At 39.4% G+C, this 13882-nt stretch overlaps 1 protein-coding gene across 2 annotated transcripts in view; it reads right to left on the bottom strand.

Moving 5' to 3' along the window:
* The window catches only part of LOC140737996 (protein FAM184B-like), a 208738-nt gene extending 195788 nt beyond the window's left edge, over window positions 1–12950 (bottom strand). The window contains exon 1 of one of the 2 annotated variants that reach the window (XM_073064943.1): window positions 12665–12950. In XM_073064943.1, the coding sequence (XP_072921044.1) occupies window positions 12665–12799 (135 nt within the window). In that variant the 5' untranslated portion in view covers window positions 12800–12950. The remainder of the gene's footprint in view (window positions 1–12664) is intronic. The other variant, XM_073064941.1, reaches the window with a different exon arrangement.
* Between the last annotated feature and the right edge of the window lie 932 nt (window positions 12951–13882).

The following is a 13882-nucleotide window of genomic DNA, read 5'->3' as shown; positions in this document are numbered from 1 at the left end:
TGTAGAGGATTTCATATCTATATTCTTTGTAAGAAGGAAGCTGAATATTAAGCAGTGTGATAAAAATGGAAAACAGAAAAAGCTGCAGAAGGAAACATATCAGGTCAGGCAGCATCACAGAGGGAAATGAAACAGTGTTAATGTTTCCAATCAAAGATCTTTGCTTTATTTCAAACTTCCAGCATCTGTAGCTTTTAGATTTAGATTTTCTCTTACATATTACCTTTGATACATGAGTGTACACTGAGGAATGATCTTGAGAGATTGTTGTTCCAGATGATGCTATTTGCTTGGTGAATTGTTTTATTTAATAGAGGACATTCTGTTGCCTCCTCTCACAAGTATGTATGATAGCGTTTTCAGTAACACCAAAGAAACTACAGAGTTTGTTTCCTCAGTTATTTTTGCCAAACCATTTTTAAATGAGTGTGCTAAACAACACTGGCAGGCAGGATTCAAAATCTTTAAAAAAAGATTAATTTCTTTGCAATCAAGGAGGGGCCATCATCCACAGCTGTTAGTTTTTATGATAATTCCATTAAACTGTTCTAATAAATGTACAAATCGAACATCCATTGTGGAAGGCATCCTCTCAAAGCAGCTGTGTGTAAACCTTGGCAATAAATGGCTGAAGTTATCAGTTGCAATGATGCCAAGAAAACTGAAGCAATGCTGGAAAATGATTTATGACTTCACTGGGCTGGGAGTGTAAATATGAGACTCAGTGTTTTCCTATTTGTGGATTGGAACCTTTCTAAAAAAAAACCACCACAGATATTCTTCAAACTCATGATTGAATCAATTAGAAATGCTGTCATCTGACAGCAAATTTTATATTCAGAAATGCTGGTGTCAAGTAACATTACAAAATATAACAGTGTTTCTATAAACAATAATAAAATTCAAATTGTAATCAAGATCTATCATTAGTGTATAAAAGGTGATAACTGCACACACCCCTACACATATCAGAATGGAAATTAATGCTTACTAACATCACAAGAACAAATATTATTTAGTTTCAGTGCAAGGGAGTTCTGTGGTTTTGCTGAGATTATGAGCTTAATCCAAGAACAACTTTCAAAGAGAAATATTTAATTATACATAAGACGAAGAATGAGACTAACTAGATATCAAAGAACTGTCACAGACATTTTGGACAGAATGGCTTTCTTGTATTCTACATCATTCTAAGTTTCTTAAAATGCACCGTAAACTGTGTTGTCTCATTGTGGCACACAGAATGTCAAAATCAAGTACTTCATTCAGATCGAGCATTGTTAGAGACTTGGGGGAAATATGATGGGATTAGATACACCTGGAAGAGCAGAGAATGAAGAAAGGGGATGGCAGGTAACAGGAAGCAAACATAGAGATGAAAGTGGTTAGGGGAAAACTGAAACAGGACAATGCTTTCTTTGGGAAGATCAGTAGTACGAGGTAGGTGTAACAAGTACTTTCTTGTATGGTGAAGGGAGTGAAATCCCCAAGGTTCTGCCTAGTAAAGCTGAAATAACTCGGGCAACTTGAGTATCTTCCACTACAGCAGATCTGGCCTGTGGGTTAATCTGTGTAGCACTGTGGGTTGGTTGTGAAATCAATGCCTATGTTGTTCAGGAGTTGGAAGATGATATTTCATGCAGTGGGTGGTTTACTGGGTTGGAATGTATCTGTCCTGATAAATTCACAGGAAAAAGAAAATGCTAAAAAGGTATTATTATTTTCCTTTGGTAAAGTGATTAAGTGGATTCTATACCACTGTCAACAAAAAAGATGGCAATATCTTTTCCTCTAAGAATAACGTTAAAACAGTTAATATTGATGGTTTCTATTTAGCAGGTTAAATTGAATATTCTTTAACAAAAAACATCTGTAAGTGATACAAACTGATTGAAGTAAGATGGCAAAGACAATGCATTCTCAAAATACAGTGTTTGCAGAACTGGATTAGCCAGAAAGTTTCACCAAGTTAAATACCTGAAGAGAGCTGTGTCGAATAACTCAGAATTTGTTAATGCTATCTTGCTGAGTGAATAATGTTCATGTTATCATACATGTTAACTTTCCAGATTCATGTACTGAAGAAACATGAATTGTTGGAAGTTGCTTTGCAACCTCCTTTGTTATACATTACTTACAATACAATATTGTAAGATGCTTTACTTGCATATTGAACTCAAATAAAACTAAATATGGAAAGTTAAAACTTAGCAGTTAACAGCGTAAGTAACCATTTAATATGGAGTAACTGATAATAAAATGCCAATTGACTGCTTTAACCCTTAGTGCACTATAGGAGCACAGTAATTATGTTACTAAACCAGCAATCCAGACAGCTGAACTAATGATTGAGAAAGGCACAGAGTACTTTAGAGTTTCATTGTCCAGCACTTGTTTGGGGACTCTGTAGGATGGAAGAGTTAGATTAATCTTAACAGTAAGCTAAGAGGTCGCCACAACATTGTGGGCTGAAGTAATGGTACTGTGCTATACTTTCTATGTCCGATGTTCTTAAGCAGCAAAACAGCCAGGTAAGTACCATGTTACTGGACCACATCAAAACCAATGACTGGCGACTGTGTACTGTTGGTCTTGACTGTTAGAATTCTTCAGTAGAAATCCTGTACTATACACTACAGACACAAATTTAAACTGAAAATCTTTTACCCTTAACGCTAGGTTCTTTGGCACTTTGCCTTATTTTAATCAATTTTCTGTCTTTTAATTGTAGAGATACAGACTATAAAATATTCATATAAAGTTTTAAAATTCCTACTTAGTCAAATGGTAAGTTGTTATCTATTTTCTTTGCTTTTAGCACCAGCTTCCTTTGCATTTAACTACTTTCATAAAACACTTGCATCTTACAGACCCTTTTGAATTTCCTAAGAATGTATAAGCACATTTGCCCAATGTCTTTTTCCAGTCTTTTTTTCTGTAATTCTTTAATTCTTTATTCTGTATTGAGATAACATATTCCAGATTCAGCTTAAGGTCCTATTCCTTTCACACATAATTACTTTATGGTAGGAGAAGGAATTTACATCTTTTACACCCTGTGAACAATGGAGCTCCTGCTTTTCTGGGCTGGTGTGTCATTTAAAGATCTCTTATCCTGTTGATAGCTTAAAAGCCTGAAGCTTCATGTCTTTGCATTTTAAAAACAACCAGTTTTTACCCAACATTCCTTTGCCATTTTTACAGTAACTTGGAGACTATAATTATATACCAAAAACTGCAACTGTTTCCTTACATTATTTCTCACTGTTCTTTATCATCATATATCCAATTATCTTACTAGAGAGATACTGATCGTATATCTTAAAATTAAAACTTAATTACTTACACATTATATCTAATAGCTCATAATGAGCAAAACAATCAAAACTGGCATTCTGTCTACAGCTTTCATTACAGGCTCTGTTGCTTATTAGGTGATTTATGGTAAGTGGACCCCTACGATGACTTAACAGTTGGCAGAGGTCAAGAAGGCAATAAACTAGGATGTAGAGTAATTAACACAGATTAAATTGCTTCTGATATTAACTGGACTTCATTCCAATTTCATTCAATTTATTTCTGTTTTACAGGCAGTATGATTAGAATGTAGTAAGTAAATTAAACTTTTTGAATATTATAATTTGATGAGTTCATATTTTGTTTATGCTCTGCTGACTGTACACTAGCAATGTAGTGATATAACAAAAGGGCTATTTAAAGTGGAACAAGATTTTGCATGGTTGGCATATGCATGCACTTTTTATGTAGCCTTATGAACTGATTGTGTATTATTAAATCATGTGTGTTAGTCGCTGTTTACTGCTAGTCAAATCGAAAAAGCTGCTCCTTTGGTCTTCATCAACCTGTATGTCAATTATGGCATTTGGTAGGAGTAACTATAGCATTGTCCTTCTGAAGATAATGGCTCTTAAGATGATTTTTATATTTGTTGTAAACTCGGTGCGACGTGACAAGTTTTAACGATACATCCATCAGTGCTATGGTTTGTCAATGGAACAGAATTTGATTCTACCTCGAGTTCACGGCACAACACATCCTTCACTCTACACAAGCCTCTTCAATGATGAAGGAACGACTCTGGCAACTTAATGAAGCCATAGCAAAAGTCTACTTGACAAAGCATGGAAGCAGGATGGCATGTACAGAACTAAGCAATCCCATAGACAATGAGTTAAAGCTTTGCACGTCTTCCTGCATCCAATCATGAATGGTGGGCAATTAAGCAACAAATGGGTGGAAGGGGAGGAGGGTCTGTGACTGTCAGAAGAGCCCAGTGGATAAAATCCACCGTAGTTTACTCTGAGATCTCCGTATCACTGAACTCAAACTAATTATTTGATTCAAAGCAATACGCACAAAATGCTGGAGGAACTCAGCAGATCAGGCAACATCTAACAAAATGAATAAGCAGTGGACGTTTTAGCCCAAGACCCTTCTTTAGGACTGAGAAGGTAGGGGGAAGATGCCAGAATAAAAAGTTGGGGGGGGGGGGGGAAGAGGCTAGCTGGAAGGTGATGGGAAAGATAAAGGGCTGGAGAAGAAGGAATCTGATAAGAGACACTACACAGGTTTATCCTCCACCTTGAGGGTGGTCTCATTTTGGCACAAGGAGGCCGTGGTCTGACATGTTGGAATGGGAATGGAAAGCAGAATTAAAATGTTTGCCCACTCGGAAGTTCTGCTTGTGGTGGATGGCGCAGAGGTGCTCAACAAAGCAACCTGAATTTTCAGTGGGTCTCACCGATGCAGAGGAGGCTACAACAGGAGCACTGGGCACAATAGACAACCCCAGCAGGTTTGCAGGTGAAGTGTTGCCTCACCTGGAAGGACTGTGTGTCAAAAGCACTAAACAAGGACAGGAGAGGAAATTATATGCTCCAGAACTCATTGCTGAGATTCAACCCAAGCTACAGCATTTACATAAAAATTTGTAAAGTTACCTTGGCATGTTTTGTATATAACAAACGATAAAAAATAAGATATGGATGTAGACAGCCTGTCACTCATTTCTGAAAATGATGGAAGTGGTCACGTCCTGGTTCTAGACATTGTACATCAAGAAAGTTGAGAATGTCATCAAGAAGCCTTCATAAAAGTAACATCAATAACAAGAGAGACACTTGCAATGTGTCTGAATGAAATTAGATGTGATCTCAGCCTCTGTATAGGAGCTCCCCCAAGCAGTATCATAAGCCCAACCATGATCACCTGCTTCATTAATGATATTTCCTCCTTCATGTGGTTATAGAAACATAGAAAACCTACAGCACAATACAGACCCTTCAGCCCACAAAGTTGTGCCGAACATGTCCTTACCTTAGAAATTACCTAGGGTTACCCATAGCCCTCTATTTTTCTGAGCTCCATGTACCTATTCAGGAGTCGCTTAAAAGACCCGATCGTATCCACCTCCACCACCGTCACCGGCAGCCCATTCCACACACTCACCACTCTCTGCATGAAAAAAAAACTTACCCCTGATGTCTCCTCTGTAACTACTACCAAGCACCTTATAAATGGGACTTTTCATTAACAACTGCATTCATTCATTCATTCATTATGTGTCGTGTTGGTATGACATAAGCGATCAAGGTCTTGACCATGATTGCTCTTGGCAAATTTTTCTACAGAAGTGGTTTGCGATTGCCTTCTTCTGGGCAGTGTCTTTACAAGTTGGGTGATGCCAGCCTTCATCAATACTCTTCAGAAATTGTGTGCCTGACGTCATTGTTCGCATAACTGGGACTTGTGATATCCACCAGCTTCTCATATGACTATCCACCACCTGCTCCTATGTCTTCACGTAACATTGATTGGGGTTGGGGGGGGGGGGGGTCTAAAAAGTTGCTACACTTCGTCCAAGTAGCGGAGGAAAGGAGCATCTTACACCTCCTTTGGTAGAGACGTATCTCTAGCCCGCCACTCAATGACTGCATTATCTGCACACAAAAAAAGAAATCTGTCCTGCAAGATCTGGACGTTATTCAGGCTTTGGCTTAGTAACCAGCAATGTGTGTGCCACTCAATTTGACAGAATTACCATTTACATATTCAGTTTATACTGGTCTGTACACATACATGACAATTCAACCGTCAAAACTATCAGGAATCCTGTATTTTCCAAACACTTTGATTATGGTTACTCAAAACACAGAATAATCTTGGGTACAGAAATCACTTAGATCATTGAATAGCAACAATGGATATGTAAGCATAACAACTATTTTATTTGCATAAAACTGAAGCACATGGAAATAAGATAAGCCAGTTCAAAGTCATGATAGGATAATGGTTCTACAGAAATGATTAGATCAAAACTAACAAAAACTTTCCACATTTTAAAACAATTAGATTAGTCAATTAGTCATTCCAAGGCCTCCTCTCGTGCCATGATGAGGCCACCTTCAGGGTGGAGGAACAACACCTTATTTTCTGTCTGGGTAACTTCCAACGTGGTTGCACGAATTTTGATTTCTCCTTCCATAAAACCATACGATAGAGGAGGAAAGTTAGGCCATTTGGCCCATTGAGTCTGCTCTGCCATTTCATCCTAGCTGATCCAATTTTCCTCTCAGCCCCAAGCTCCTACCTTCTCCCCGTATTCCTACATGCCCTGACCAATCAAGAAACTATCAACCTCTGCCTTAAATATATATAAAGAGATTCACCACTCTCTCGCTAAAGAAATCCCTCCTCTTCTCCATTCTATAAGGACACCTCTCTATTCTAAGTGTGTGTTGTCTGGCCTTAAACCCTCTCCACATCACTCTATCAAGGCCTTTCACCATTCGACAGGTTTCAATGAAGTCACCCCTCATTCTACTGAATTCTAGTGAATAAACACCCTGAGGCATCAAACACTCTTCATATGACAAGCCATTCAATCCTGGATCATTTTCCTGAACCTCCTTTGAAGCCTCTCCAATTTCAGCACATCCTTTCTAAGATAAGGGGCCCAAAACTGCTCACAATATTCCAGTAAGGCCTCGCCAATGCTTTATAAGATAACAACATTACATCCTTGCTTTTATATTCTAGTCTTGAAATGAATGCTAACATCACATTTGCCTTCCTCACCACAGATTCAACATGCAAATTAACCTTTAGAAAATTCTGCACAAGGACTCCCAAGTGTCCCTTTGTACCTCAGTTTTTTGTATTTTTCTCTCTATTCAGAAATTAGTCAGGCCTTTCATTTCTTCTGCCATACTGTATTCCATCTGCTATTTGTTTGTCCATTCTCCTAATCTGGCTAACTCCTTCTATAGCCCCTCTACTTCCTTAAAATTATCTGCCCCTCCACCTATCTTCATATCATCTGCAAACATTGCAACAAAACCATTAATTCCATCAACCAAATCACTGGATATATAAAGTAAAAAGAATCAGTCCCAACACAAACCGCTGTGGAACACCATTAATCACCAGCAGCCAATCAGAAAAGGCTCTCTTTATTCCCACTATTTGCCTCCTGCCAATCAGCCTCTGTTTTATCCATGCTGGAATCTTTCCTGTAATACCAAGGGCTCTTAGCTTACTAAACAGACTCATGTGTGGCACTGTGTCAAATGCCTTCTGAAAATCCAAGTACACAACAACAACCAATTCTCCTTTGTCTAACTTGCTTGTTAATTCCAACAGATTTGTTAGGCAAGATTTTCCCTTGAGTAAACCATGCTGCCTACAACCTATTTTGTTATGTGCCTTCAGGTACCTTAAGACCTCATCCTTAGTAATCAATTCCAACATCTTCCCAACCACTGAAGTCAGACTAACTGGCCTATAGTTTCCTTGCTTCTGCATCTCTCCCTTTTTGAAGAGTGAAGTGACAATTGCCATTTTCCAGGCTTCCAGAACCATTCCAGAATCTAGTGATTCTTGAAAGATCATTACTAATGCCTCCATGATCTCTTTAGCCACCTCTTTCAGAGCTTTGGGATTTACATCAGCTGGTCCAGGTGACTTATCTACCTTCAGACCTTCCAGTTTCCCAAGAAACTTCTCTCTAGTAATGTTAACTTCACACACTTCATGACCCCTAGAACCTGCACCATTCTGTTAGTGTTTTTCACAGTAAAAACTGATGCAAAATACTTTTTCGAATGATTTGATTTCATTTTTTACCAACAGAACAATGCCACCCCCTCTGCCTATCCTTTCAATACAATTAAGCATCCAGCTATAATCTTTCAGCCATGATTCAGTGATGCCTACAACATCATACCTGCCAATCTGTAACTGTGCTACAATTTCATCTACCTTATTCTGTATTCCTCCTGTATTCACTGTTTTTGATTTTACCTCCTTTTACATTGCAATTCATCCTGATAACTGCAATGTTGCCCTATCAACAGCCTCTCCTCACTACACGTTGCCTCTGTTTATAAACCAACTAACTCATATTCAGCACTATTATCTGCCTTTCCTACAGTACTTCTTGCATTGAAACATGCACAGCTCAGGACATCAGTTGCACTGTGCTCAACCTTTTGACTGCTAACTTTGTCTGAGTTCTTACCAACATCTGCCTCCACAACCTCTCCACTAACTGTTCTGACACTCTAGTTCCCACCCCACTGCAACTCCAGATTAAACCCCAGCATGCAGCATTACCAACCTTCCCACTAGGATATTAGACCCCATCCAGTTTAGGTGCAATCTGTGCCTTCTGTACAGGTCCCACCTTCCCTGGAAGAGAGCCCATTGATCCAAAAATCTTCTGACCTCCCTCCTACACCAACTCTTTAGTCAGATATTAAACCGTATAATCTTACTAGTTTTGGTCTCACTAGCACATGGCAAGGGTAGCAATCCTGAGATCACAGCCCTGGAGGTCCTGCCCTTTAACCTAACTCCCTGAACTTGCTATGCAGAAGCTCATCACTAGTCCTACCCATGTCATTGGTACCTATATGGGCCATGACTTCAGGATGTTGATCCTCCCATTTAAGAATGCTGAGGACTTGATCTGAGATATCCTGGACCCTGACATCTAGGGGGCAAGATACCATTTGGAATCTTGTTCTCGCCTGGTAAAAAAAGTTCCCTTCTTCTCCCCTCTTTTACTATTCCCCAATCAGGCCTCCTACCTCTCATCTGCCAATTACTTCCCTTTCTCTGATGGTCCACCCTCCTCTTCTATCAGATTCCTTTCTCTCTCTACCCCTTTACTTTTCCTACCCACCTGGCTTCATCTATCTCCTTCCAGCTATCCTCCTTCCCCTCTCCCCGGCCTTTTTATTCTGACATCTTCCCCCTTCCTTTCCAGTCCTGAAGGAGGGGCTCAGCATTTTATGTGTGCTGTTGTAGATTAGTGTTCAGGTGGGAATGGGGTTGAAGTTTATAAAGGTAAGGATAAATTAAAATAATTAATGAAAAATGCCCCTAGTCCACTGAGCTACTTGTCATAAAATAACTGAAGTCTGTCTATGGATAGAGTTGAAATTTGGGTATGAGAGGATGGAATTTTGCTTCATTGGGTTTCTCGGTGCTTGTGAGGACAATGTACAGAGCCATCATTCAGGAAAGGAAATTAATGTGGAGGGATCTATAATAGGTTGGATGGCACACTTGCTCTGGAAAACATTACTTTTTCTTCTGTCATTATGTCATAAATTATTAGCAGAGTAGATCTGATGAAGTTCAGGCTCTTTTCCAATCCATGTACAGTATGTTCTTTTGCAGTCCAACTTTAATATTTTAATTCAGAAGATTAGCTTAGAAATCTATACATCCAATAACTGAATTTTAAATTTACAGACAAAAAACTTGTCCAAATGTTAAACCCGTCACAGTTGTTGTTTTTAAGTTTATTGACATCATCAAAACAAGACTGAAATTGCCATTTCTGAAACAAGAGAATTTATCATCTATGTAAAATCAATGCAGATCTTGCTTAGACATGTGCACCATTCACAGATGTATTATTAAATATGTTTTATCCCAGGGGCAGTAATTGAGTGAGTTCCTGATGCAGCTGCTGATTTGTTACTGCCAGAGATCTGACCAGGAAATTGCTGCCTCTTCGCTGTTTGATGACTTCTCACTGACAGTCCCAACTTCAGCTTGAGCACGGCTTCGTCAGCGGGCTCTGAGCAGGGGACTGCTAATGAGAATTCCTTCTCTAACGGAACATTAGGAATTATTACCCAAAATAAAGAGATTTGCCCAAAACAATGGCAGACAGCAGCTATGATCAAGTTCTCATATGTACATAAAGTGTTTCTCTAAATTAGAATCCTTTTGTGAACTGCGGAGAGTTTAAGAATAAGACTTCCTCTACATGGGGTAATAATTTGGCAAATGTGTAGCTCGGGTTGTTGGTTGACGTCTTGCTGCTGACTCTCCGATCTTGGCAATTTACTTGCAAATGTTTCGTCACAACGCGAGGAGACATCGGCAGAGCGCTTTTGATGTGGTGTGTCCTGCGAATGCTTGGTCTTTACATACTTTTCAATCTGCTGGTCATTGCAGAAACTCGGTTGTGATGTGAGGGGGAAGCCTCGTCGCTGACTGGCGGTGCTGTGAGCGGTGGTCAGGAATTTTGCCTGCATCAAAAGGGATACTACGTCTAGGAGCCTTGTGAATGATGAGGATCAATAGTAAACCATGGAAACCAACGTCCAACCCGCCATGGAGGCTCCAATGTGCAGGATCGGAAGAGGTTGCAGGGGATTGCAAGCTCAGCCAGCCCTATCACGGGCACAACCCCCTCAACATTAACATCTTCAAAAGGTGATACGTCAAGGCGGGGGAAGAGGGTCCATCACTAAGGACCCTCACCGTCCGGGACATGCCCTCTTCTCATTACTACCATCGGGGAGGAGGACAAGGAGCTTGATGATCCGCTCTCAATATTGTATCAAGTTTCTTTCCCTCTGCAATCAGATTTGTGAACAATGACCCATGAAAACTACCACCCCGTTCCTCTTTTGCACTCTTTTTGTTTTTGCATCATAATTTTTATGCCCTGCACTGCTGTCACAGAGAAACACATTTCACAATATAAGTCAGTGATAATGACCCTCATTCTGATTCTGAAAATTTAGCTCAATGCATTGTGTTGATGGAATGCAAGACAAGCTTCTCACTGTATCTTAGTACATGTGACAATAATAAACCAATAATAACACCAGTGCTGACTCATGATCATGCAGTTTTTGGGAAGGTGACGACTGGCATTGTCTGGTGCATATGGACAAGTGTAAATCTTTCCTATATTTAAAAACATTCAAATCTATATTAAGATATTTATCTTTAAAATTAACAGGAAATCACCATTACCACATAAAGACACAAAACTAAGTAGAATATTCATCTAGAATGTTTCTAAAAAGTTTTTGTCATCAAGATTTGGAGAAGTAGGAATAATATTTATGTAATTCCAAATTTACTGTCTCTGCCAACGAAAGTGATCTCTATGTTGCTCCCTTCAGTCTATTTTCACCTAGCAACAATCTATTTTAATTTGGAGTATCGTGTCAACATATAGTGCTAAAAATTAAACAAGTCCAATTTAAAAAACAGGTGTATAGAATTAATTACATGAGTGAACATTACCACCTGCTGCAGTTTAAAATATTCTGCCTCTGAAATGCATTATTGCAACTAAAATATAATTTGCCACAGCCTTGACTGTTATTTCATTTTTTATAAAAGTTTTTCTTAAATCTAGTTCAAAGCTTGCAGTGAATACTCAATAAGTATCCCAGCTATCTTCCTACCAGAGTTACTGAAAGCAGAAAGTATTTTCCAAAGCATATTGAATGCAAAATGAAATACACAATACACAAATAGGAAAACCACAAACTGAAAAGTGATATTAACTTCATATATTAAGAATATCTTTCTATATTAAGTTCAGTTGTTGTGTTTTTAATGAGATGAAATTAACCAGATTTTTATTTTTCCCAGTTTAATAAAAGTAGATAAATAGCGTTCATGTATCTAGGTATGACATACTGAGGTCAAGAAGTAAAAAGGAATTTACCAAAATAATCAAATGAAAATCCTTGCATGGGCTACGTCCCTGCTTATCATTTTCCTCAGAAATGTAGACTGTAACAATCGCGGGCAACAACAAAAAACGTATTTTCTCCACCATATGCTTGCATTAGGAGCATCAAAGATTAGTATTTTAGGGGCATGCTTATAATTTCTGGAAAGAGCTATATTATTTTTGAGAAAACTTGAAAGGAGGAAATGTTCCTCACAAACCTGGTCATACACGCTTCATGATCGAAAGCACCCGAGGGGTTTCATTTGCATTCTTTATGATGATCGCCAAGTTTCTGTTGTTTGATCTGAGGGTTTTGTTTGCCAATAATGACAACAATCAGCTAACTTTCATTGCGCTAACGTGGCAGAAAGGTCTATTGGGAAACAGACGTTAATCACCTAAAACTTTGCAGGCGAATTTAATAAATTAACCTGTTAGCCCGATGAATGGAAACCTCATATCAAACTCTTCGACATTTGTTGAATATTATATATTTATGATATTGTTTTAAAACCAGAGTTTTGGTGTTACTCAACATTAGAAGTGCAAACAACGTAACAGCAATTAAAATTGGACATGTTCCAATCTGCAGGTCGCGCTTGCACCTCTCTAATTTTGAAATGCGTTTGCAGCCACGGCTCTTACCTTGGTTAACTGGGCGATCTTCTTACTCATTTTCAGATGCATATCGTGGTCGTAGTACAGCACCGGGTGCGCGAGAGTTGTTTTCGAGCCGTTGCATTTGGCAGCGTGATCTGCCCAGCTCACTCCCGTCGCCATGGTTCCCAGGCTGGCAGAGCCCCGGGGAAAGCGCAGCTCCCCGTGCCCAAGGCGGGCTGCAGGCGAACGCTGTCTAGACTGCTCTCGCGGATGGTCAAGCCCCTCATGGAAGGAGCGGAGTTGCAAGGGAAGAGCGGTGCATGCAACGCCAGGACTGTTCAGTCAAATGATAGTTCAGTGCCAACCGTCGGGCTGGGCTGAGGAGGCATCAGTGGGTGGGCGCTGTGTCTGTAAACACGGGGCAAAGTTTTCAAGAAACATCTGTTCCTTAACGTGATGTAATGCACACAGAACGTGTAGGACTCCGTGGGGAGGGGATTAACAGACGCGTTATCTGGATAATTGGTTTCACAAATGTTTAAATAAAAATTAAAGGCAGTTCACACACTTATCTCTTTAATAAATGTCCAGATTTGGGGAAAACACGCCCAATCCAGAAGCAGGATTCAGCAGACAGGTGTATATTTGGGTGATACGTCTAATCGCGGGAGGTGGTCTTCCAAAGAAGAGTATTTGGAAAGTCTGTAAGCCGTCCCGCCTACTATAAGCGCTACAGACTCGAAAGTCAGAGAAGCAAAGTTATTACTGAACTCTGGTGACCTCTAAAATCATAGAAGGTTTAAAATTTTGAAATAAAAATAGCAGGTGATGGCCTGCTTTCTCATTCCCTCAGAAATCTGGGTTATGGAAAATTGGTAGTGCTGCAGCTTACATGCTTTTGAGCTGATAACTTCTCTGTGACGGAATCAAAGTTTATTTGAGGAAGTTCAAATGTAATGAGAAATATGTTCTAAATCATCTAAATGTTCTTTCATACTGTTCCTCCTACTTCTCCCCGTTGTACTCCTAGTTTCCTGTGCTTCCCTGGTAAAAGGTACTTAAAAGTTGCTAATTTGATTGGCAGGTTTATATCATGGGGGAAAAAAAAAGAAATTGGTTGCATTTCCACACATACAGAACAAAAAAATACCCCAAAACCAAATGCATGAAGTGTTTCTGGTTAGGCGACACTTGGAGTACTGTGTCCAGTTCTGGTCACCTCACTATAGGAAGGATCTGGAAGCATTGGAAAGGGTACAGAGG

This window comes from Hemitrygon akajei, chromosome 13, assembly GCF_048418815.1.
Source record: "Hemitrygon akajei chromosome 13, sHemAka1.3, whole genome shotgun sequence".
NCBI lineage: Eukaryota > Metazoa > Chordata > Chondrichthyes > Myliobatiformes > Dasyatidae > Hemitrygon > Hemitrygon akajei.
This window is presented reverse-complemented; position numbering and strand designations above follow the sequence as displayed.